Source organism: Syzygium oleosum, unplaced genomic scaffold (genome assembly GCF_021117445.2).
Source record: "Syzygium oleosum isolate NSW1041296 unplaced genomic scaffold, Sole_v2.1 Sole_v2.01, whole genome shotgun sequence".
NCBI lineage: Eukaryota > Viridiplantae > Streptophyta > Magnoliopsida > Myrtales > Myrtaceae > Syzygium > Syzygium oleosum.
The window spans coordinates 10015223-10036906 of record NW_026607485.1 but is presented as its reverse complement, the minus strand read 5'-3'; the positions used below and the strand labels follow the sequence as shown (position 1 = coordinate 10036906).

The following is a 21684-nucleotide window of genomic DNA, read 5'->3' as shown; positions in this document are numbered from 1 at the left end:
GCAGAGTCTTGACCGATCATATTATGATATCGAGATTCTTTGTATTATTGAAGTCAAAGATACTGCAACTCTAACCCACCTGCGCATGGCTGAGTTGGTGGGCGCTTTCCTTCCCTCTTCAGAGGTTCTGGGTTCGAATCCCCGCTCGGTTCCGTAATTTAAGTTGGGGGTCCCGGAGGTGGGTTGCTGGGCTAGTCTCCCCCGAGGTATAGGCGCCCCGATTACCCGTGCTGGCTCGTCCCCGGGGAATGGTGGCAGATCCTCGGTTACCAAAAAAAAAAGATACCCCGACTCTTCTTGAAATTTCTAAATTTGATGGGGGCAATTTCTCCATTTCAATTGTACTCGACTCTCTAGCAAGTCAATCAATATATCATCAATGTGGAGGTATCGTGACGTGTTCAATGGAAAATTAGATTCTTCTCGTTCGTATATTTTCACGCTTTTTTTAATGGAGTTCTCTTACTTTTGATTCGCCCAATCAAGTTCTTCTGTTCGCACAATTTTTCTAATCGATCTTATTTGGCACTAGACCTGACCAAGTTTGACCGACCTCGCCATTGGACGACGTCAAAGTGTAGCATGGTGAAAATTTTGCCGACAATGTGACATCTAGCGCGGATAATGAATGAAGGGGGAAGACAAAAATAATAAAAACTATAATGACAAAGGAAAGAGCGGTGGTCTTATTTTAGATGGCTCGATTTCGAAGTGGTCATTGTCCGTGGCTCTTCCTCGGAGCTGAAGTTGAAGCCACCCTCTTCGATTCGATGTTTTTGTCGCGAATGGGAGGAGGAGGGAGAGCCCACGACTCTTTTCGCTTTCCCGCTCCATTCAGTAAATTCCATTCACATCATACCGCGACGTCGTTTGACAGCGATCCTAATTGTATTTATTCATCGTTGATACTAGAGAGATTCAAAGAGAAAATTGTGAAAGTATAAAGACTTGATTAGACAAACTAAGAGCCTAATGATCTGATTAAGAAAAAAGTATGAAAGTATAGGGACGAAAATTATAAATTTTTTTTTTTCACCACCCGCCTGGGTGGCGCTGCTGGAGCGCGCACTCTTCCTCTCGCAAAAGGTTAAGTGTTCGAATCCCGGGCGCCGCAGGGTGACTTAACCGGTGGCACGTGTGTGGTGGCTAGCACGTGTCGCCCCCAGAGTTTACTCCCCGGCTGTCGGCCGTGCGGGGGTTCCCTGGGTTACCAAAAAAAAATAATTATAATTTTTCTCACGTCGAGTTAAAATATCTAACCCCCTGAGAGTGACTTTGCGAACCGCACCCGCCACCGAACGGGCGAGCCTTAATTATGCATGCGGACGTGGATAGTTTGCATGCATAAGAACTAGTCGAGCCAAAAAAGAATGCACATCACATGTTTGATCATATGCCGATATCAATGTTAGAACATTTCCAAACTTTATACTTAGAAATAGTAAGTCAGTCAAACAATTGCAATAATTCAAACGAAAGTCCCGTTTTATCCAAATCTACAATCGCTGCCAACTGCTAGAGACCAATCCCAACAAACCCTAGCAACGTTCTTCAGCAGTTTGGCTCCCATGATGCAGCCTTGACCCACCCAGTCTGGCACTCCCCGTTGTAGGCTGGACCGGTTGCGTCACTGACTCGCTCGTGCACTGTCCTGATCGCCGTGCACCGCGGCTCGTCGTTTGGTAACCTGCATGTGCATTACACTCTAAGCTTACATCTCTACTCTAATCTGCAGGCAAAAGTAGTGCATGTTCCAGCCAGGCAATGCTTGCGTAGCCCGTGGAGCGCGCTCTTTGCACCGATCCTTCAGGCCAATCATATCCATGACACCACCGGTTCCAGGTATTTCTGCTCTTACATCGGGCACTCATGCAATCGATCCCTATCTATACAAGTTTCACTCGTGAACGGAGTCCTCCCATAACTGTTTCTCGTTCTTGAGCCAATCGATCCACAGTATGGACCATCGCTAAGGCCAGTCATGCCCTTTCCCGCATGAAGCGATCACCTTGCAGTAACGTTCGCCACAACTTGTGCATTGGATCACTTGTGTGCCGGTCTGAACATGAAGCGCCAATGCACATCCCTACTCCACTTAAGCATACCCTTTGCCTGTCCTTTGGGTTAAGCGACCCAGCTGTCTTGTGCACAACTCAGCCACTGCCTATGTTAATGTCCTTGCTCGTGAGCCACTCGTTTGCTCCTGACCGATACCCATCCCTGGTCAGTACTATCGATCTATTCTCCGATCCATTCCATACACAATACCTTGCTTAACGCCTCCCACTAGGAGCTCTGGAGTTATCATCTTCACCATTTCCTGATGAGCCAAGCTTCTCAGGTGCTCCTTTTCCCTCTCACTCACCGGTTCCTGTTCTCCATTAGAAGACCAAAGGGCTGCCTCTGTCACCTTCCCTTTGTGCAACGTGCATGGAGATATTGCGATATTTCAACGGATGATGATGTACTCGAGCCACCCAGAGAGAGTCTTTTGGTGATAAAAAGACCATGCACTTCTAACGACGAAGGTCATGTTCTATGCATAGGTGCTTTCTGGACCAAAGCACTTTCCTTTGAAAGCACAAAACACTGACGCAGTAGATTGCACTCGTCAGTTTCGGCCCACCTAATTCCCTGGTGTGTGCAAATCATTCGTCCACATGAATCTTATCACGTTGTATCCATGTTATGGCGACGACGATTGTCATTGTAGGTTAAGTTTATATGAAGAATTTCCATGATTCAGATGCACAATCTACCTAATTCAAACTAAATAATTGACCATCTAATCAATAATTCATTGTGGACTTTGGCATGCTTGCTTCTATATTAGGACTCCATAATTTGTTCCTTCTTCTCTCTCCAATGTACTTGACGAGTTGTGCACGAATGTTTATTCAAAGGCATGGGTTCTTACCTTTTTATTGCGGTAATTTTAATAAGTTCTTGGATTGATAGAAAGTAGGCAAAATCATTAATGCCCTTTATGGAAAATATCTTCAAAGTTGCTAAGAAATCTCTGGTTGATATACATTGATATGAAAAATTAAAGTATTTATTAGCCTATGTCTTGATAATAAATGTACATATTAGTTACTGAACTTCTAAGTTTTATAATATTCATTGTCAATAAATTCTATATCATCCCGATTTCTTTGTTATTCTCACATTGAGCAAATTTAACACTGGCATAATAATAAGTAAATTCGACGCAAAAGTTTTGAAAATGTCAATCTCACTACACAAGACTCCATTAATTTATGAAAGTAAAAGATTGATATGTTTCTTTATATGATATAGTAAATCTAATCAATCTCAAACCTAGAATTTCAGCCACGTTCATGTCTTTCAAAAGATAAATAAAAATGATAACCATATATATTGAATAATTGACAAAAAGATTATGTAAGTTAGAATGCTTGACAAAGCACTCACGCTGTTGAGATGCACGTGTAAATTGTGTAAAAAAAGTCCAATATCGAAAAATGACGTGGTGTGGAGCATTTAACATATCCTAATTGGTTTAAACTTTTTGAATGAATGTGGGTTCAATTGGATATATTGACGAGCTTAGACTTAGGCTCTCTTTTAGCAATCTTCCCAGGTGAAAGTATTGGGCATATGCTATGCGCTCCTAACAAATGGTATTAGAACCGATGGTAGATTGGTGGGTTCTCCAATTTGTTCTGGTGCTTGATGAATGTCTCAAGGAATAAATCTGGTGACCAACCTGATTTTGGGTGATGGGCATAGTAGGAATAATCCTGTGTAACAGTAAGATACACAGGTAAGTTGTGTTAAAGAAATTTCTAATCAGAGAATTCGATGCGGTGTGAAGCTGCTAATATATCTTAGTTGGCAACGGGCGAAGGTATCGCGCTCCCACAACACACGCTGTTGCTCTTTCACCGTTCTCTAACATCCATAACTTTCCTAAGGTTATTTGCAAGATAGAACGGATTCCAACATTGAGATCGCGGTACACTGGAGATCAAATACAGTTCATAAAATTATAAATCATCTAGTCGAGGATAGATTAGAAGAAGATAACGGGGTTCCACTTTCTCTCGCATGTAGGCAAGAGCAAAAGAAGAGCACAATCCCAAAAATCGACACGAACCCTAATTGGGCAAAGGAGGATCTGGTGGGGCCCCACGAAGTGCATGGCCATTGGCCAATCACCCCCAACATCTTTTGATGCACCCCGAAAGCCTTTAAAGGTCAAGCACAGCTTCCAAAATTAAGGTCACCCTGCAAAGGTCACTCCTTCCTTATGACCCCCAAAAAAAAAAATAAAAAATAAAATGAAAGGTCACCGACCCTATAAATAAAATAAAATAAAATAAAAACCACCTCCTCAATTTTGTCTAATTTTCATAATTTCCCCACCTTAAAATCTTTGCTTTTTGGCAATTTTCGCAAAAAAAAACCCACGGTAAAAGATAGTAAAACATGACGCGCTTCGCAATAATACCGTGTGTGATCTGCAGTGCTCGATTTATTTCGACCTTCGTTCTTTTCTTTTTTATTTATATGCATTTCTCTATTTATACCGTCTCGAAAATCAGAAGCCCTATACAACCTCATTACTTGTATTTCACGAGTAATAAAAGCCGCCCGGACCGAATTAATTAAATATCGACCCAAAAAAAAATTAATCAATCAGTTAAAGAGAAAAGAAAAAAAGATAACGGAATTAAAAAAGAAGAAAAAAGGGCCCGAGAATAAAAATTTTGCCTTTCTGGTTCCGCCTTCCGTCTCTCTCTCTCTCTCTCTCTCTCTCTCTCTCTCCTTCTCTCACTTAAACCTCTCGTGCGCCCCCCCTCCCCCCCCCAAATTTTCGTCGCCTCCCCGCCCCCCCCCCCAAAAAGCCGCCGCCCCTCCGCCGCCGTCGCCCGCCGGTCTCCCCCATCCTCCTCTGCCCCCGAGGTGAGTGCGCGCCCCGGGCCGTTCAATCCCAGCCGCGCCGCCTTCGCCGCCGCGGCGTGCCCCCGGCTCGCGAGAATCGGTTCCGTGTTTTCGCGTTTTCGTTTTTTTTCTCTCCCGATTCGCTCCCCGTTTCGATGGAGTTCCGCCCGATCGCCCCCCGCGATTCCGATTCGGATTGGGCCCCGCGGGGCGTTCCCGGCCGCCGATCTCCGCGCTCGCCGGGGGCGCGTCGCGCGGGGGGGTTTGGGTATTCATGCAAATTTGGGTCAATCGGGGGGCGATTTCAATCCTTGGTCGGCGGTTTTTCTCTTTTGCCTGATTCTTGTTTAGGGTTTTCGTGGGCGCCTGTCGAATTACCGGGAATGGTGTTTCCCGTTAGGTTTTTTAGGGGGGGGGGGGGGTCTCTGGTGTTTGGATTTTGCTGGGTGGTTCGCCTGGGTTTTCGGGGAAACGAGGGGATTTAGGTCGTGAAGGGAGGTTGTTTCTGCGGTTGCCTTTTGGATATCATCTGGGTTTGGTAGCGTATGTTGGATCAAGTGACTGTTGTTTTGGGATTCCAAATTTTTCTCGATTGCGGGCTTTATCTATTGGCAATCCTTAAAATGGTTGGGTTGACATTCGCGGCGTCTGATTAATTAGACACTGGATTTCTTATTGTGGGAGTTATTTTTTTTTTATCTGGAAGAATGTGTGTGTGGATAGTGAAACTGATTTCTGCAACGCAAAAAGTATTGGTTCAAAGCTTTACTTTGAATGTTCTTTTCGATTAATGACTGAAATTCGTTTTGTAGCTATAAGAGTTGAGCCGGCTTGGAAGGGGAGTTTGATTGCGAGAAATGGCTGGTGTTTCGACGGAGGATTCTGGAGTGGGAAGGTCTGAGGAGGGGATTTTGAGTGCTCAGAGCTCTCAATCTGGGGAAGCATTGGCGGAATGGCGATCTTCAGAGCAGGTGGAAAAGGGAACCCCATCGACTTCGCCTCCATACTGGGATACTGACGACGATGACGACGATGAAGATGGTGGTGTGCTTACTTCTTCAGCTTTAATTCTGTTTACTCAATTTTGTCTTTACCTGGCTTCCTGTGATTTCGAGATCGTCAAAAGCCGTCATTTACAAATGTACTGAATCAATTCTTGATGAGAAGACTGCTTAATAGTGAATGCTGGGTGGTAAAGGGGCTTGCAACCTTTGAAGAGACTTCTTTGATTCAGTTCAAGTTTTGCAATGACTGGATTTATTTGTTCTGTTGAATCTTTGTGTGGATCGGCGCATAGGATAATCCTTTTTTTCTATGAAGTCATAATTACCCAATTTTTCTATGAAGTCATCATCACAGCTGGAGTTCCTTGAAATAGGATTTGATGCCAATATAGATGATTATTCTTGATGCTTTCAACCGCATTCTTCCTGTTTGGCTGTGAAATTAGAACTTTTGACTTCCATAAAAGTGCGAGTTTTATTGAAATAAATCTGAAAGGTTCTTTTCTCAATAAGTCCGAAATTTGAAAAGTTTTGGTTAGCTGGTCAGCGGTTTTGGATGATTTATACTAGATAAATGCTGTAGCTCCTTCCCTCTTCCACTTGGTTTGAGGATTGCCTCTCTCTACTCTGTCTCTCAACAATTTTCTATTGATGAAACATGTCATTGTGATGATGGGGCATTTTTCTTAGGGGATATTGTCTCATCTTGCTCTTTGTTTCAGGTACTTATACATATTGTGGTTGCTTTTGTTGAAGAACTCTCTCTCTCTTTTTCCTTGTAGGGCCAAAACCTTCCGAGTTGTATGGAAAACATACATGGAAGATAGACAAGTTTTCACAGATCAATAAAAGGGAACTTCGTAGTCATGTATTTGACGCTGGCGGCTATAAATGGTACGACTCTTTATAGTAGATGGAAGTTGGCTGTGATTGTGTTCATCTTCTTGAACTAATTCTGTACAAGATGCATTTTATGTATTCTATTGGAAAGATTGAGTCACTAAAGACTTAGGTTCTACTGAAGTCTCGATACTTAATGGGACACAATGGAGGAAGAAGATCTGTGATGCCTACGCAATTAGTTGGAAGAATTTGGTTGTAGCTGTTGTAATAAAAAAATCTAGTCACTTCTACTAGATGGCATGATATTTTTTCTTTCGAGTGCCATGTTGGTTTTGGTCAACATTGTGAAATTCAGTCTTCTTGCTTCGATGGGGAACTGTTTGGCTTCCAATTTACTGAAAAGTGGGGAATAAATCTTCCAGGTTGGATAGGGATACCTACTTCATGAATCAAGAGAAAAAGAGAAGGTTTTTTTTTTTTTCCTTTTCGGGGGGCTGTGGTGGGGGAATTCCACACAGATAAGTTACCATCTGCAATTGCATGACGCTATAACCTAGTATTCTCTCAGGGAATGAGAAGAAATCAGATTGTTTCTTTCTCTTATATCAGTCAATGATCTTTTGGGAAACTAATTGCTAGCGTTGACATTAACTAAATGTTGGTCATGCCATCTACCTTATGTTGCAAGATAGGAATGGTTCCTGACATCCTTACTTTGCCTACTTCATCATGATGAATATTATTGTGACTAGGAATATACCGCAGTTAACTTTTCTTCCATATCTCGTAGACAAGCATTTTTAAGGTAAATATACTGTTGTATAATACGGACTGTTTATTTCCTCTTTCTCATCTCCTATGCAGGGTTTTGACAGTAAGGTTGAGTTAGTGATAGTTGATGAGAATTCCTATGTTAGTATGCTTGTCTCTGCATCCAATGCTTTATCTTAGTATGGCTGAACATCCACATTTTAGGGCCTGTTTGTTTATGTTTTTCAAAAAAGCAAAAAGCAACCTTTTGCTTTCCCCCTTAAATCTAACATATTGTACAAATTTTAAGAAAGCATAAAATTTTTTGTGAATGTATGTGTCAGCATTTGTATATTGTGAAAGTTTCAAGTGATTTGGGCTAAGAAAAAGTCAAAATGTGTCTGATGTAAGATTTAGATTAGGCAAAAAGCAAAAAATAAAAGTCTATCCAGAACGCCCTTATGTTTTTCTGTGAACTAATAGTTTGTTCTGAATGTAATGTGAAAGATATGCTGTTTCCATGCAGTCATTTGAACTAGTTTCCTTTGATGATGAAGTTGTATTATTTGATTCGATCTAAGTCTCTTTTGTAAGGATAATTAAACTTTTCCATGTTGCTTGAAGTATCTTGTTCTCGGTGTACTTGAACTAAAACATTCAAAACAAGTTTGAGATTTTGTCGGAGAATGGAGAATTGCTTTCAGTCTGTATGCATTTGGTTGTTTACCACATGATCTGGTTGCGTTGCTTGATAATTTGCCTTTGCAATGCAGGTATATTTTAATATATCCCCAAGGTTGTGATGTCTGCAACCATCTCTCTTTGTTTCTCTGTGTTGCCAATCACGACAAACTTCTTCCAGGTTCAATCCTTTTTCAAGTTTAAAATGCATTTGATGATAGTTTTTGTATATCTCATTATGATACAGTCAACATATCTTTTTACATAAGAATATTGTTTTACTTTGAGCAGGATGGAGTCATTTTGCACAATTTACAATAGCTGTGGTGAATAAAGATCCAAAGAAATCAAAATATTCAGGTGGGTTGATTTACATTAATCTAGTGGCATTTACCGAAGTTTTGACCCTACCAAGGGTAATAACTGGCTTACTTCAAGTTTTGCAGATACATTACATCGATTTTGGAAGAAGGAGCATGATTGGGGATGGAAAAAGTTTATGGAATTGTCGAAAGTATTTGATGGGTTTATTGATGCTGACACCCTTATCATAAAAGCTCAAGTCCAAGTCATTAGGTCTTTATTTTCATTTTCCTCTTTTATGTAATGGTTTCATTTCTCGTATTCTTCATTTAAGAGATTTTTCTGCATAGGTTCAATTTAGTCTCTTTTGAGAACAAAATGTCTCTTTTCTTATTGTGTGTGACTCATCGGTATTTTCATCATGTTTATGCCCTTTAAATTGTGCCAAGTGGCATGGCTGTCACATTGTTTTGCAAAATTAAGCCACTTGTTCATAAAGCGAATTCTTCTTGTACAGATGTAGTTGAGGATGATTCTGAATCTATTTGAAGCCCAAAATATTTTATAATCAATTTCAAGTTGTCTAATTATAAACTTTTGCTAGTAGTCAAGGGACTGGAGTTAAGTTTATCTTTCCTAGTTAAAGTGCCAGTATCTGGTTGTCTGTACTTGAGTGTGAAATTCATAATCAGTGGATGTGTGTTGACATTCCCTATGTCACATGAAGGATTTAAACGGTTGATTTGATGTCATGGTGTTGTTGATCTAGTGTTCATAGCTTCTTCTTCTTGTCTCTCTCTCTCTCTCTCTCTCCTCTCCCCCTCCCCCCACCCCCCTTGGCGTTTAAGGTCTCTTACATTCAGGTCATCTGAACGTCCCTTAAAAATTGACTGTACTTGCATCGTTTTTTATAATGCAACTTGTGCAGTGAAGTATATAGCGTGATTTGATTTTGCCTTGTTTTCACTAGTATCTGTTGATTCTCCTGTATAATCTATGTGCAGTTTTATCTTTTTAAAGGTGGGCGATTCGCAATTTCGTCTGTTTAATAACCATTGTGATCAATTAACTTAAAAGTCTTTCCTTTTAAATATATATTTTTCTAAATTAAAAAATTCCTTGATGCATATCACTTTTAGGCCAGTTTTTTAAGCGGACAGAGGATTGATGTCTAGATTAACATGTTTGGTTTTTCTGGCAGTTGAAGATTTTCTTTTCTTTCTCTTTTAATATCTTTTAGTGTGTGTGTGTGTGTGTGTGTGTGGATTGATCATGATAATTGGTTAGTTTATCCACATTGTGAAGTTTCGCATGATAATTTCATCCTTCTCAGTTAAAATTTATTGTTTGCAATTTAGACTTACTCATGCATCTATACCCAGTCAATCCTGTCTTTGAAAGGTAGAAAAAATAGTACTTTGGTAATATTGTATATGTCATGAAAAGTCGTGCTTGTATAAATTATTTTGGAGTAATGAGTTGAGAAACCTTCCAATTCCATATGAGAGCCTTTTGCCTTTTGTTGCTATCCAATGGTCTGGTGGGTCACCGAGATCAAGATGCTGTTATCTTAATATTGAAGTGATTGTTACTATTTTTCTTCGAAACTTCCGTAACCTACTTTTGCCTATAGAACTATGGCTTCAATTTGACTAGTAGACACTCATTTTTATCACCTGATCAACCTTGCTTGATCATTATCAGGGAGAAAGCAGATCGACCGTTTCGTTGCCTGGATTCTCAATACAGGAGAGAACTTGTTCGTGTATACTTGACTAATGTAGAGCAAATCTGCCGACGTTTTGTCGAAGAGAGAAGGGGCAAGCTTGGGAAGCTGATCGAGGACAAGGCTAGATGGTCAAGGTATACTGCTATTAGTACTATTTTTCAACTAATATAATGTTCTCATCACTATCTTCTGAATTTTGAAGTGTTTAGTTGAGGACTCACTGGGGCCATTGTTGATTATTCAAATTTCTTCGTTTTTTGTTTTCATTTAATGGTAGTTTGTATATTGAAATCTGATTTGTGAGGTTAGTTGCCTATTAAATTGGAAGATATATGATTTTGCAGCTTCTGTTCTTTCTGGTTGGGAATCGACCAAAATGCTAGACGCCGTATGTCAAAAGAGAAAATGGATGTGATTCTCAAAGTTGTGGTGAAACACTTTTTCATAGAAAAAGAAGTTACCTCGACTTTGGTTATGGATTCCTTGTATAGTGGTTTTAAGGCTCTTGAAGGGCAAAGCAAATGTAAGAAAGGGAGGCCAAAAGTATCGGATCCTGATGAAATGCCAGCTCCCATTGTTTCGGTGGAGAAAGATATGTTTGTTTTGGTCGATGACGTATTATTACTGCTTGAAAGGGCTGCCTTGGAACCTCTGCCTCCAAAAGACGAGAAGGGTCCTCAAAATCGAACAAAGGTGCGCTGTCAAGTCTATTCTAGTTTGTTATGCTGATATGGTATGGGGAACCACAAAGAATGGCGTAAACCTGCAGAGTGTCAGAGTTTGAATGAAATGGTGGCATTTAGTTTTCTATGGATTGGACCATAACTGCATTTTTATGCCAAAAGTGCTTTTTTTTTTCCTTAGATGTTGGTCTAATGGTGAATAGCTGTTATACAGAATGACTCATTCTCTAACTCCTGCCTCTTGGTTGGATCTTGTTGGTTTATGCTTCCTGATGTCTTGCCTTGCTTTTCTAGATGCATCATGTCCTTATTATGACATGACAGTTAGGAAGGCGACATTTACTTGAATAAGACATGCTGGGTGAGGTGTTTTCTTTCTCTCTTCTTTCAATGTGGGGCTGCTTTTACTAGTATGGGGAGTCCAACCTAGGATTGTCATTGGTTATTTTGGTGACCGTTGGAAGTTTTAATCAGAAGACTGGTCAAGTTGTCAGATGAAATTGAGTGGTGTGAAACCTTACACTTGCGCATAATAAGTTTGCCTTTTATATAAGTTTTTTCTATAAAAAAAAGTTTACACTATGGGTAGATCAGCATGTGTATGATCAACTCTGTACTGGCCCATGGTGTGTGCACAAAGAAATCGGATTTCTTTTGATTTGTTTTACTTACCTGCATATTGTACTGGTCTTTGTTTATCACTTCGTGTTTTTCCTTCCTGTTCTACTGCTTGCTTGTTTCGTTGTTTTTCATTAATTACATAATTGTTTGGGTCTTCACCTAAGTCATGGCTCTGTGACTGTTCAATAAAACTTTAGGATGGCAATTCTGGTGAGGACTTCAATAAGGATTCCATTGAGCGTGATGAAAGGCGGTTGACAGAATTGGGTCGAAGAACGGTGGAGATTTTTGTACTTGCACATATATTCAGGTATTTCCTTGTGGAGGAATTTTTCAGGCTCTTTCTTCTTATAGTTGTCTTTCTGGCTTGTTTGCCACGAAACAGATAGATTTCTGTGAACTGACCTAGTTTTCATCTTTCAGGGGTTGTTTGTGCATTTACTTGATAGGAGTTTTATTTTGCTAACATACCAATGATGTTATGTTACTTCCAATCACTTTGCTTTGTCTACTTCACTCTTACATGTCTGTGGATAGTTTGATTGCTTTGCCATAGTGAATTGACTTTTGCCAAATTTCCTCTTCAATTCATGTTATGTATCCATTAGATGCTGCAGTGGATTTTGAATGTCGAGAAAGTGTCAAGTTGAAGCATATATATCTCAAACATATTCTGATCATTTGACTGCACCTGGCAAACCTTCCTGGAATCACCCGATCTCTTGAATGGGAAGAGCCCGCCCCTAGACATTGACTAGGAATAATGGACGATGTCTGTGGAGGCTTTATCCAGTGTGGCAAAGAATCTATTAAAAGATATTTAACTTCACTTAGAAATACATGGTGATGACGGCCAGTTCAGATTCTTTACCATGGTTAAGCACCATCATTTTCTCCCTATCTGAAGTTATTATTTTCTTTGCTTGCTACATACCTCTCCCGACTCTTTTCTCTCGACGATAAGGTTAGCTTCTCTTTGCAAATATGGGAAACCTTTTCTTTCCAATTGTCTCTGAGCTTACTGGACTGCTGACATCATTGTCGGGAGCAAATAGTGATTGACCTATAAGAAGTTTTATTATCAAAAGTTGTGGAATGCTTCTTTGTGATTGGATTTGTTAGTAGAAAGTCAAATCTGCAGCTGTGTAAGCTGGACTTAGATCAATGTTTTATAGTGCTCTTTGGTGTGGTGGTCATTATAATCTTATAAATGTGCTTTTATCTTCTAAAATGGATTATGTATACTTTTGTGTAAATTCTTATGATGTCTTAAGGATGTTTGACATCAAATGTATGTATCATTTGCTCTGCGTTGCATCACTGTCTCGTGTAGTAACAAAATTGAAGTTGCCTACCAAGAGGCTGTTGCTCTGAAGCGGCAAGAAGAGCTCATTCGTGAAGAAGAAGAAGCATGGCTGGCTGGAAGCGAGCAGAAGGCAAGACGTGGAGCTAATCTTAAGGAAAAGAAGTCAAAGAAAAAGCAGGTTTGATGTTCTTAGCTATTAGTACTTTGTACCAATATTGGCTGGTTTATGTGCTAATGGATTTTAAAGGTCATGAGGCGAATTAATGCAAGCCTAGCCATCTATCTATGTGTACTGTGATCCAAAATTGATAAAGCTCGGTTTTTTTTTTTTTGGGGGGGGGGGGGGGGCAATTGGAGGTGTGTCCTCTATTTGTCATTCCTTTATTGTTTTTGCATTAGCAATTTTGGTTGGTAGTTAGTAATTATGGATATACTTATCACGACTTTTGACCTGCAATAGCATAATTCATAGAGAGGAACTTTTGTTTTGGGTTTTAGAATGGAGTTTTTGTTTAGACGGAGGAGGTATTTATGTGATGGACACACCACGTGTCAGTAACACGTGGTGTAACGGACTAATCAAAGTGAGATGTCTGCTCACATGGTACGCGAGCAATGGTGATTAGTCGGTTACACTCTCTTATCACTGTCATGAGATGCATACAGACATGGTACGTGGCCGATGGTGATTGTTCTGTGACACTATATCATTACTGCCACGTGGTATATCCGTTACATAAAATACTTTCTTGTTCAGACGGCCTTTTAAGTTACTCTAGTCTCTTAATCGTTTAAGACTGGTCATGCTGGACTTGGGGGATGCTTATTTGTCATCCTATATCGACGTGTGGATACATGTTCTCTTTTGTTCTCTATAGTTTCTCTTGCTTTCTGAAAGGCTCAACTTTCTGGACTGTAGGCCAAGCAGAAGCGCCTTAATCGCAAAGCAAAAGATAAGGAGAGAGATGAAAGACATGGTGCCACAGCCGATGACAAGCACGAAGAAGAAAATGCTGTTGATGAAAAAGAAGACTTTATCCCAGAGGATGTAAGCCCTGTGCTTGAAAAGCCTGATGTACTGGAAGATGTTTCAGACACATCAGATGTGGTGGACGGTGTCGGTGAAGTAATCCAACCTGATTCAGATGAGAGAGATGCAAGTCCTGTCAATTGGGACACTGACGCTTCTGAAGTTCATCCTCCTACAGAAGCCAGTAGCAGTGGGGTTAGTGGACTATCTTCGGTACAGAATGGAATAGTGGAGAAAAGAAGCCCATCTATGATGGATGATAGCTCTTCAACTTGTTCTACTGATTCAGTCCCCTCAGTTGGAGTTAGTGGACCATACAAGGGGAACTCATTTTCATCGAACCATAAACACCAGAGATCACCTAGCAGGTAAAATTTAAACGACACTATTTTTATTTTAAAGTCGAGACTCATGGCATTGATGCACGTCAGCATGTGTTTCTACAGGGGAAAGAGTCAGAAAGGTAAGGTTGAAACACGTGATTGGAGTTACTGGACCAACAAAACAGAGAATGAGTCTGCTGAACTCGCAGTTGACGTGGGAGAGTCTTGTAATATCCCGAATACCAAGGTAGCTGACACCGAGGTTGAGGCTGATGCTCTCTCCTTCCATCATCAATTAAGACAGTCTGAGCATGATGTGGTTAAAAAGGTGGGATTCACTTAATCAGAATTGCAAGAATTCATTTATTACTTGTTCAAAGTTGGTGAGCTCATATTGTCTGCTAGTTGTTAAGAAAAGCATATTGAGAACTAAGGATACTTTCATGACTAAGCAGAATATTTTGTGTCCTCCGTCCTTGTTATTAACATAGTGCCTTTTTGGTAATAATCCAACTTTATGGGGTTCCGTTTTGGGTAGAATATGCTGTCATTCAAACCTAACTTCTTGTTGACATGGTTGTTGATGTCACATTCTTCTGTCTTCACTGTTGGTTGATTATGCCACATGATGGTATTGTCCACTCGACACTTGTGCATATCAAAGGGAGAGAGGCTTTAGGACCATCGTTTTTCCTTGTTAAACTTGGAACTTTAATGAGATTAATATGGTGAAGGCAGATATTCGGATTTTGTTGTCAGATAGCCTCCTAAAAGTCTCTGCTTTGTAATTCCAAGGAAAATTATCCTTCCTATTTTTCCCTCGAAGTTACTGCTTATTGAATAATTGAGGTGTGCCCTCTTTGTTTCTAATCAATAGGGGACTTGAGCTGCCACCTCATATTTGCGTGATAATTCTAACCAACAGGGCAACATATTTTCAGTTGTTACTATGTACTGGATATAGTACCCTCAAGAGCTAATGTTGAAGAATGTACTCTTAAATACCATATGTGAAGAATGGTAAATTATCTTTTATTTGCAGGATTTTTTCATTTATAAAACTAATGATATGGATTAAGTCAGATATTATTTCTTCTGACTAGGCACGAATTGAGTATTAGGGCCTTGAAATCTCAATGGAGCTTTGATGAGAAAATAAAAGATGCATCTTAGCAGACTAACTAATTTTCTTCTATACTATTTTTCGGATCCGGATTTGATGTTGTTTCACATTTCTTTCCTTTCGAAGGAGACACATCAAAATTGTATCATATCCTGTGCTTGAATTATACCTCTGAGTTCTGACTTGTATGGTGTCTCAGATCTTAAAACAAATCAAGGCATGGCCAAATTTGTAAATGTGTATGATTAGCAAATGACGTCAGCAACATACGTTTCTGCTCGTATTGGTTCTCCCAAACATTCTTCAATTTCTTGCATTTCTGTAGGAGATGAGAGACTTTCGAAGAGATTTTATTGAAAGGAAATTAGATTAGGTAGATTAGGTATGTTTTGTGAAGTCCTGTTCAGAGGCAAAGAGCCATCCTACGTCATACGCAATGCTGGATAACCATTTTACAGATACAGCAGGAGCTGGGATGGGATAATTTTCAATGTTAGGTTTGTCAGGGCATTATACTTATAGTCAATACTATGTTAGAAAATCTTCTTCTTCATCATCATCATGGATTACTTCACAATTTTTCAGTTTTATTTTCCATGGAGTCTAAGCTGATGGCATTTGATTTTTTATTATAACAGGGAGAAGCTGTTTCCCTGCAGAGGGGATCAAGCATCAAGCAAGTTGATGAAGAAAAGCCATCTAGAGAGAAGTCAATTGCTGCAGAATCCTCTTCCAGCAGCCCTCCTAGAAATACTATCTCCAATGCCCGGTCGGAACCGGCGCAGAAAATTATTCCTTCTGGGGATCGAACATCAATGAGGAAGACATCTTTGAATGGCAAGCAAGAGAATGATAAGATAGTACTTCCAACAATCTCGTCCCAAACAGCAACTTTGTCCAAGTCTGAGACTCAAAGGGATGTAATTCCTAAAACGACTGAAAAACCCATTCCGCAAGTTCCTGTAATGTCAAGGCCTTCTAGTGCTCCACTAGGACCTGGTACTAGGCCAAATGCTCCTGCTGCTTCTCTTGTCCAAACAGCTCCACTTCTAGCACGTTCTGTGAGTGCAGTCGGTCGGTTGGCTCCTGAGTCTTCCTCAGTATCATCCCCCAGCTATGTTCCTTTGTCATATCGAAATGCTATAATCGGCAATTCCTCTGCTTCGACTTCAACCGTTTTTACAAACCAATGTTCGCCAAGCTCTGTAGGGAAAGTGTCAGCATATATGCCGTCGCCCACCTTAGCATCTTCACCAGTGTTCTTGAACCCTAGCACTGACATGGACTATGGTGCACCCAAATTAGGCTTCCCTTTTGGCACAATGAATCGGGACGTGTTGTCAAATGGACCGCAGTGGTTGGAGAATCTGGATGGCCGATGTGCACGGAGTGATCCTCCTCTGCAGAGTGATGTTCGGAACGTGGAGTATTACAGGTCTTCGCACAGCAGATCACGAGATCACTTCCCTGACTTTCAGGCCTGCACGTCTGGGCGTCAAACACAAGGTTTGCCAGCTGATGATTTTCCGCACCTCGATATTATAAATGACTTACTGGACGATGAGCAAGCTGTTGGGAAGGTCACTAGATCAGGGCTGGGTTTCCAGTCTCTCGGAAGTAGGTCCCTCTCGTTAAATCGCCAGTTTTCTTTCCCCCATGATCTGGGGATGTCAGGGGATGTGGAGTCAACTGCCAGCTCATGCAGCTTTGAACGAGTGCGGAGTTATCGTGAAAATGGGATTCAACCAGCGTTTGGCTCCTTTCCAGGAAGTTTTGACTCGGCGACTGGATATATTCCGCAGGTTAGTTCACTACCTCATGCAAATGGGCAGATTGATGGGTTGATGCCGAACCAGTGGCATGTGGCTGGATCCGACTTATCCATGCTGGGAATGAAGAATCCAGAGCATGATGGTTACCCATTTTATGCTTCGGATTATTCAAATTTGGCATGTGGGGTCAATGGTTATAAGGCATTTCGGCCTCCTAATGGTCATTGAAATGGCAATGAATGAAACGGAGTCGCCTGAAAATTATTGGGCTGCTCTCCGTTACATATATGTACTTGGAAGGAGAAAATGGGTGTTAGATCTGGATTGAGGTTGTAGTCCTTTCATTAGCAAAAAAAAAAGAATAACATTCGGAGGAGGGAGTTCACTTGTTTGCTTCCTTCCTTCTTGCGGATCGACGGTTTCTCGTGTATTATGGGGTTTTCTTAAAGCCTAGTTTTAGCGAGCCTCATGGTATGTGATTTTCTAGTAATTGCTTGTCTCGATAGGCCCGCTGTTCTTTCCTTTGGTTCCGATGCTAGGTGACAATGAATTTCTGTTGAGAGAATTCTAGGTGCTCGTTGATATTCAGGCATGCGAATTTGGCTCCCTCGCTTGTCCTTTTGACCTCCGGGAAGGTGGTTCTCCCTCGGTGCCGGCTATTATTCAGTCCTAGAACACCCTTTTTTGCTCTAATTCCTACTGATTTGTGTTCCTGTCTTGTACAGTGGAAGTTCACAGAGCTGCATAAATTGTAGCGAAAAGGAATACTTTTAATTCTAGGAAAACCCTTTGAAGATCTTGTGAAATGAATCATATGAGACCCTTCGTCCCTATATTCGGTTGAAATTATCCTCAAAATTTTCTTGCACTTCTTCCAAAATTGGGTCAACGATCCGACTTTTAGTGATGCCTTTGTCGGTATTGATATTTAGATATGCTCAATTGCCACTTTGTTGATGGCTCTGAAATCCCATTTAGAAGTAATTCGTTCCACAGAATTTCTACTATAATTCGTAAGGCTTTATTTATTTCGCGAAAAATGAATAATTTGAAAAATATTTTCTTAAAAATGATCGTTTGTATCTCCTGAAATAATTAGCCAATGCAAAATGTTTTTATTACTACGCATTTTTGTAGACGACGAAAATGTTTTTCGTTCATTTATTTTTATAAGCGATACAAGTTATCAATGGAGCCCGCATGAAATCCGGGCCGTGAATTCTCGCCATTTGTTGAATCTAATTAAGCCGGACATAGAAAGAAAATCAAATTCACGTAACCATAGGTAAAGGAGAACGGAGATTCTTATCTTCCTCCTGCCTCAAAGGATGACGCAACTGCGACCGGCAGAAACGACAAAGGTTCAAATAATTTAGGTCCATTGCCAACTTTGGCCAAATAGATATCGATCTTGGACAAATAATGAAACTTCCTCGTACAAGAAACTAGGACAAAAGCAAAAGCGTCCACGCAAGTAACTTTCGCATAGGACAAAGCCCCAAAAAATCAAATTCTTTGTGTCGAACTTCCAAAGTTCCACCCCTTTAATCAATCTCAAATTCTTGGTTTGGATGTGAGCATTATCTTAATGTAGCGGTCAACGTTCAAAATCTTTCAACTAAAACCAAAGAATAAAAGTCAAATCAAATTCTACCCCATCGAATAATCATCGGTATAAATTAGTTTTAGTGACACAAGATCATGCATCGAGAATCATTGTCCCAAGCTAAACTTGTGTATCATGAGGCTTCTCAACATTGTCATTATCTTTGCATCAATTCTGATTCTATTTGCCTTCCATGTCCAACTCTTGCAAGCAACCAGAATCTTGCATGAGAAGAGCATACCCTTGACAGGAAAGGAGCTCGTTTTCCAGTCTCTCCAGAGGGGCGATGTGCCGCCCTCTGGCGCCTCGACCTGCACCAACATCCCCGGCAGCGGCGGCGGCCCACCCTGTCCAGATGGCTAGAAGAACTTCGCTTCCCGGCGGCGGTTCATCAAGAAACAAAGCTGACTTCTTTCGTCACATTTCTTTTCTTGATTGTTTGTTGGTACTATCTAGCTAGCAGTTTACACCTGTACACGTTCATTGGTTAATTTCTTGAAATTTCGTTATTTATTGATATGTACATAGATGTTCAAACAAGCCACGTTTTAAATTCGTTGAATTGTTGTTGTGTTGTATAGTGTGTAAACAGTATTCTTTACTGTACATCTGACATTTGGAATATTTTTTCAATAAATTAATAGATCTCATCCATTCATTATTTTGAGCTGAATTATATTTCCGTCGACAACGTCGCTTGTTTAGCACGGATAGTTGGAAATTAAGTTCGGAGTTTTACCCACACAAGCATACTCAATTCCTTATTCAATGGTTAAGATTATTATTATTATTATTATTTTATTTTAGTAGCAGTGAAAAGTGGATTTGGATGTTCGCCTAGGCCGCGAGGGTCCAGCTCTTGCCAAATCCGACGAGGGCCGCCCTCGTCCAGGCCGCGAGGGTCCAGCCCTTGCCATTGCTAGCGAGGGCGACCCTCCCATGTGGCCGGCAATGCCCTCGCCGGCCCTCGCCTGTGACTGGTCAGCGGCTATGGCCACCGGCCATAGGCCCAAGGAAGGAGAAGAAAGGAAAAAAAAAAAAGGAAAAAAACATTAAAAATTCAAAAAGATTATTTAAAAATTCCACGTCAGCGCCGGCCGTGCCACATAGGACAGTCGGCATCCACGTCAGCGATTTCCTATCTAAATTGGCCAGATGGACTAAATTGGTATAAATGTGAAAAATGTTATGATTAAATTGATCTAATTGAAAGGTTTAGGACTGAATTAATACCAATGCAATAGATTTATGACTTTTTTGGTACTTTTCCCAGTAGCATACCAATCAAATTGATTGGCATTTCGATCAAACTTATGTTTGAGAATTGTTGGCTTCTCAAGAAACGTGGTCACGGATTCGAGTCCGATCGCCAGGTGGCGACCAAAGGTATTATGAAAGAATCGGACAATTAAAAGAATAACAAAAGAAAGGTTAAAAAAATAAAAGTAAAATGAAACGAATTCAGCTGATGATAGAAAAGTCTGCACCATGCTCATTCACATACAAGTTCACTTTGGTGGACATTGACGCAGTACTAATCTTGATAATGTATTTTTATAATTACGGGTAGAAGTTGAGAACCATTTGACCTTGTTCATAGATAGCGATGTCAATTCCCCAAAAAAATCAGAGATTGCACTCACCCAAGTACATTTTGGAACGCAACCTTTCTTTGACCACATTAGTCAATTTCAAACCAATAAAAATTGGTTTTTTGAGTCAATTTCAATCTGATAAAATCAATAAATAATTTCACTGGCGGTCGCATACCGCTGTTGGGTGTTGGCATGCCGACGCTGCTTTAATTGGCTTTATATCAAACATGCAAACAGAAAAAAAAAAAACCAAAGAAGAAAAAGAAAAGAGAAACACTCTTAATTAGTTCATGGACGGTTTCGCTAATTAAACATAGACGTAACGAATTCAAGCCGGTGCATGATCGACCGACGGTCCGCAAGATTAGTTAGGGCAAGCGACGTTATGCAAATGATTCGATATATGTGTTTGGATATAGAGAAGTAGTATTTCATGGTCCGAAAGATTAGTTTGGGCGAGCTACGTCAAATAGATGATTTTGATACGTGTGTTCGGATGTAGAGAAGTGGTATTTTTAAGCGTTAATATAATTCAAAAAAATCTTCAAATCATGTACAATAAAAACGTCAGCAATCAAAGCATACGGCGTCCATCAATCTAACAAAAACCTAAATTCTGATAAGAACACCAAAATATTCATAATGAATAAACACCAACCCAAGATGTGTTTTTGGACCGGCATAATGTAGATTTCTTGCCTATACACATGTATTACTAGAGGTGGCCAAACCTTCCTCCTGCTCATCATCAACTTCTCCAACCAAGTTCAAGAACTTGGGTCCTCTTGGTTTCGTTGCACAATCCATCGATTAGACGACTCTAGGATGCAACGTGGGTGGGGCATGACGAGCCACCCGGCCGGCGAAGTTCCTCTCGTTCAACGGGCAGTTTTCGCCACCGCCCCCTCCCGGGATGTTGGTGCAGGACGAACTGCCGGACGGCGGCACCTGGCCCCTCTGGAGCGACTCGATCGTGGCGAAGTGCTCTCCTGGCTGTCGCTCCCTGTGCAGGGGTCTTGCGGCGGCGGTGGCGCACGTGGATAACAGGATCGCCGCGAGCAGGAAGGGAAAGATCACTAATTTGGAGGAGCTGTTCATTGTGTGGAACCTTGTTCTGTTCAATGAGCGAGTATGAGCTATGAAGAGAGACCTGATGTCTTCAATTGGAGTTTGGAGTGGGAGCTGTTCTTGATGTTGGGAATAAGTGGAGCGAAGAATCCAAGACATGGGTTTAAAAGGTCGTTGCATGGAACGTGAAGGTGACTTTTTTCAGTTGTTTTAAAGGATTTTCATGGGGTTTGCTTGTTCAAATGGTGAAGCGTGGGCATGACTTGTGGAAAAAGAAGGTGGAGATGAATTTTCTGCTTGGTTTATTGACTTTGCCTTTCGTATTTGAAGGTTGAAAAT

The 21684-nt window shown here is 40.7% G+C and overlaps 1 protein-coding gene across 2 annotated transcripts; it reads left to right on the top strand.

Moving 5' to 3' along the window:
- The first annotated feature begins 4836 nt into the window (after positions 1 to 4836).
- Positions 4837 to 17566, top strand: LOC115677632 (TNF receptor-associated factor homolog 1b-like). Of its 2 annotated transcripts, none has more exons than XM_030600819.2 (13): positions 4837 to 4929; positions 5721 to 5949; positions 6695 to 6806; positions 8279 to 8367; positions 8478 to 8546; positions 8633 to 8762; positions 10194 to 10352; positions 10563 to 10911; positions 11720 to 11832; positions 12856 to 13006; positions 13748 to 14226; positions 14305 to 14509; positions 15943 to 17566. In XM_030600819.2, the coding sequence occupies exons 2-13, from the start codon at positions 5766 to 5768 to the stop codon at positions 17302 to 17304; spliced, it is 3402 nt and encodes a 1133-aa protein (XP_030456679.1). In that variant the 5' UTR covers positions 4837 to 4929; positions 5721 to 5765; the 3' UTR covers positions 17305 to 17566. The 2 variants fall into 2 exon arrangements, with proteins under 2 accessions (XP_030456679.1, XP_030456678.1); XM_030600818.2 differs by having other exon boundaries at positions 5721 to 5952.
- The last annotated feature ends 4118 nt before the right edge of the window (positions 17567 to 21684 follow it).

What these genes read in the sequence shown, in the direction of transcription:
- LOC115677632 (XM_030600818.2), top strand. Translation starts at nt 5,766, where the DNA reads ATGGCTGGTGTTTCGACGGAGGATTCTGGAGTGGGAAGGTCTGAGGAG. An exon ending in TGACGACGATGAAGATGGTG is followed by an intron (nt 5,953 to 6,694) that starts GTGTGCTTACTT and finishes TTTTCCTTGTAG; the next exon opens with GGCCAAAACCTTCCGAGTTG. An exon ending in GTCCTCAAAATCGAACAAAG is followed by an intron (nt 10,912 to 11,719) that starts GTGCGCTGTCAA and finishes ATAAAACTTTAG; the next exon opens with GATGGCAATTCTGGTGAGGA.